The sequence below is a fragment of the Mandrillus leucophaeus genome, unplaced genomic scaffold, assembly GCF_000951045.1.
Source record: "Mandrillus leucophaeus isolate KB7577 unplaced genomic scaffold, Mleu.le_1.0 Scaffold158, whole genome shotgun sequence".
Lineage (NCBI taxonomy): Eukaryota > Metazoa > Chordata > Mammalia > Primates > Cercopithecidae > Mandrillus > Mandrillus leucophaeus.
In genome coordinates, this window is record NW_012101565.1 from 2,106,243 (window position 1) to 2,108,322 (window position 2,080).

The following is a 2,080-nucleotide window of genomic DNA, read 5'->3' on the forward strand; positions in this document are numbered from 1 at the left end:
GTGCCTGCGTCTTTGTCCCCCAAGACTCAGGCTCGTGTGGTAGGGGCTGTCGCCCGGCTACCCGCAGGGGAAGGGCACAAATGAAAATCCCCGCGGGCTACCCATCTCTGTCGGGTGCGGGACCCCTTAGGTCTCCACAGGAGCAAGCGGAGAGACTTCCGGGAGAGGGGACTCCAGACCCCTAATCCACCGGAATCTAATCCTGTGCTAGTCCGAACCCCCATCCTAACCCTGGGGTTGGAGGCTGAAGGGGTCCACCGAGGAAAACGAAGGTCTTAGGGAGTAGGGCTGGCTTCCACAGGCCGGAGGTACACAGGAGGGCGAATCAACTCTGGGAAGGATGTGCGTTTCTTCAAACGGCCGTGGTACAGCCCTCCCCTGACTCCACCCTACCCGTCAGTTATTGAAGGTCCCAGAGGACCACCTGCAGGCCAGGCCAGGATATCTGGAACTCCATCATGTCCCAGGAGAGTAAGGGCCTAGGGCTGTCTTCTCAGCCCAGAGGTCTTCCTGACAATGGTCGAAAGGAGGCCCGGCTGCGTGAGGCCCCATCCTAGTTCCAGTACATACCCTATCAGGGTAACCGGCTGCTGCCCTGAGGGGCCTTAGGAAGCTCACTGAAGGATCCCTCAATCCCTCTCAAAAATGGGCAGATTCCATATTCCTGCAAAATTCCTAATATTTATTGGAGTCTAGGCCTCTTCTCTGGATCCACAACCATGTCCAGCCCAGAATCAGGTCCCCCAAACGTGTTTGGGACCCTGTCCCTTTCATTCTGGTCTACGAAAGCCCCCACACGTGGCCAAAGGACAGCACCCAGACTCTGCTCCTGACCAGTCAGTGTGCAGCAAGCCCACTTCAGTGGGCAGGAGAGTCTACCTCTAGGGGAGAAGGCGCCAGGAGCAGGGAGGTGAGAGGGAGTGTTCAGCAGGGCAGAAAGCCTGCCTTGCTGTATCCAACTGTCATTCCCACTGCAGGCGCTGTGTATGCAGGGCCCGGCAGTAAGCCCAGCTGCCTGCAGCCAGGGCCCAGCGACAGACATCCTCCTTCGGTAGCAGCAGCAGCCTGTCCTCCTCCAGCCGGCTCAGGAGGCCTGCCACACCCAGCATCGTCCCCCCCCACATCCCATAAGTGTTGGCCGTGAAGACAGCTACAATGAGGATGGTCACTGCGACCACCAACAGCATTGCCTGACCAGCCACAGAGCGGCCCTCAGGGCTGAGGTGGCCGCCAGCCACTGCTAGCACCATGCCTCCTCCCAGGAGCAGGTTGGCAGAGGAGCGGTCCCCATTCACCCAGTGGAAATCGAAGGCCAGAAGGGGCAGGCCGATGACGGTGGCCACCCAGGCTCCAGCAAGACAGTCTTCATGTGTGCTCAGCCCTGGGGCCAGCATGATGGTGGCAGCCAAGACCTGGAGCAGGAAGCCAGCAGCAGCCCCTCGACTTGCCTGTCAACACAGGGAAGGGAGAACATGTGGGAAAAAGAGGCCGGGGCCACCCTTTTAAACAGGAAACGGTTTTGGGCTTCCATGGAGACCTGGTCTTAGATGCACTTCCCACCAACCTCTCCCTAATTCAGGAAAGTAGGTCCTTCGGATTTGGGAGGTATGGGGATGTGCCCCTGCTCAGCCCCAGTGTACTCACCTGGGCTGTGCTCACGGCTGCGTGCAGAGACACCACTCCCAGCACCAGATGGGACAGGGCTGTGCTCCACTCGGCCCCCGGCTTGGGGGCCATGGCACCTCAGGCGGTAGTAAGTATGAGGACGCAGATAGGAGATACTCAACTTTGGAGAAAAAAGTGCGAAGCCAGCGACCTGGAGCCCTAAGCGCGGCACTCTAGTACGCCCAGGTTCCAGGGCCCCATTACTGGATGTTAGAAGAGGTTCAGTCTTAGATTTTCCGGATCCCTGAGGCCACTGCACACACCTGTGGAGAATAAGAACCTAATTCAGCCGGGAAACGGGGGAAAACGACTCGGTCTAGGCTGGGGGTACGTGAGCCGTGGGGCCCTGGAGCCCAAGTGGGAGTGCCAGGCTTGGGGAAGAGAGAGCGGCGGGGCGCCGCAGGCCCACGCGGCG

General features: G+C 59.7%; 2 protein-coding genes across 4 annotated transcripts in view; one reads left to right on the plus strand and one right to left on the minus strand.

Annotated features, from left to right (window-relative positions):
* Positions 1-2,080, minus strand: part of CYHR1 (cysteine/histidine-rich 1) — a 15,541-nt gene extending 13,461 nt beyond the window's left edge. The window contains exons 1-3 of one of the 3 annotated variants that reach the window (XM_011975708.1): positions 2,038-2,080; positions 1,645-1,928; positions 1,296-1,448 (exon numbers count right to left, since the gene is read on the minus strand). In XM_011975708.1, coding sequence (XP_011831098.1) covers positions 1,296-1,448; positions 1,645-1,737 — 246 coding nt within the window. In that variant the 5' untranslated portion in view covers positions 1,738-1,928; positions 2,038-2,080. Of the gene's footprint in view, positions 1-1,295; positions 1,449-1,644 lie in introns of all 3 variants that reach the window. The other 2 variants (XM_011975707.1, XM_011975709.1) reach the window with 2 other exon arrangements.
* Positions 1,736-2,080, plus strand: part of KIFC2 (kinesin family member C2) — an 8,916-nt gene continuing 8,571 nt past the window's right edge. The window contains exon 1 of the mRNA XM_011975750.1: positions 1,736-1,753. Within this exon, the coding sequence (XP_011831140.1) occupies positions 1,736-1,753 (18 nt within the window). The remainder of the gene's footprint in view (positions 1,754-2,080) is intronic.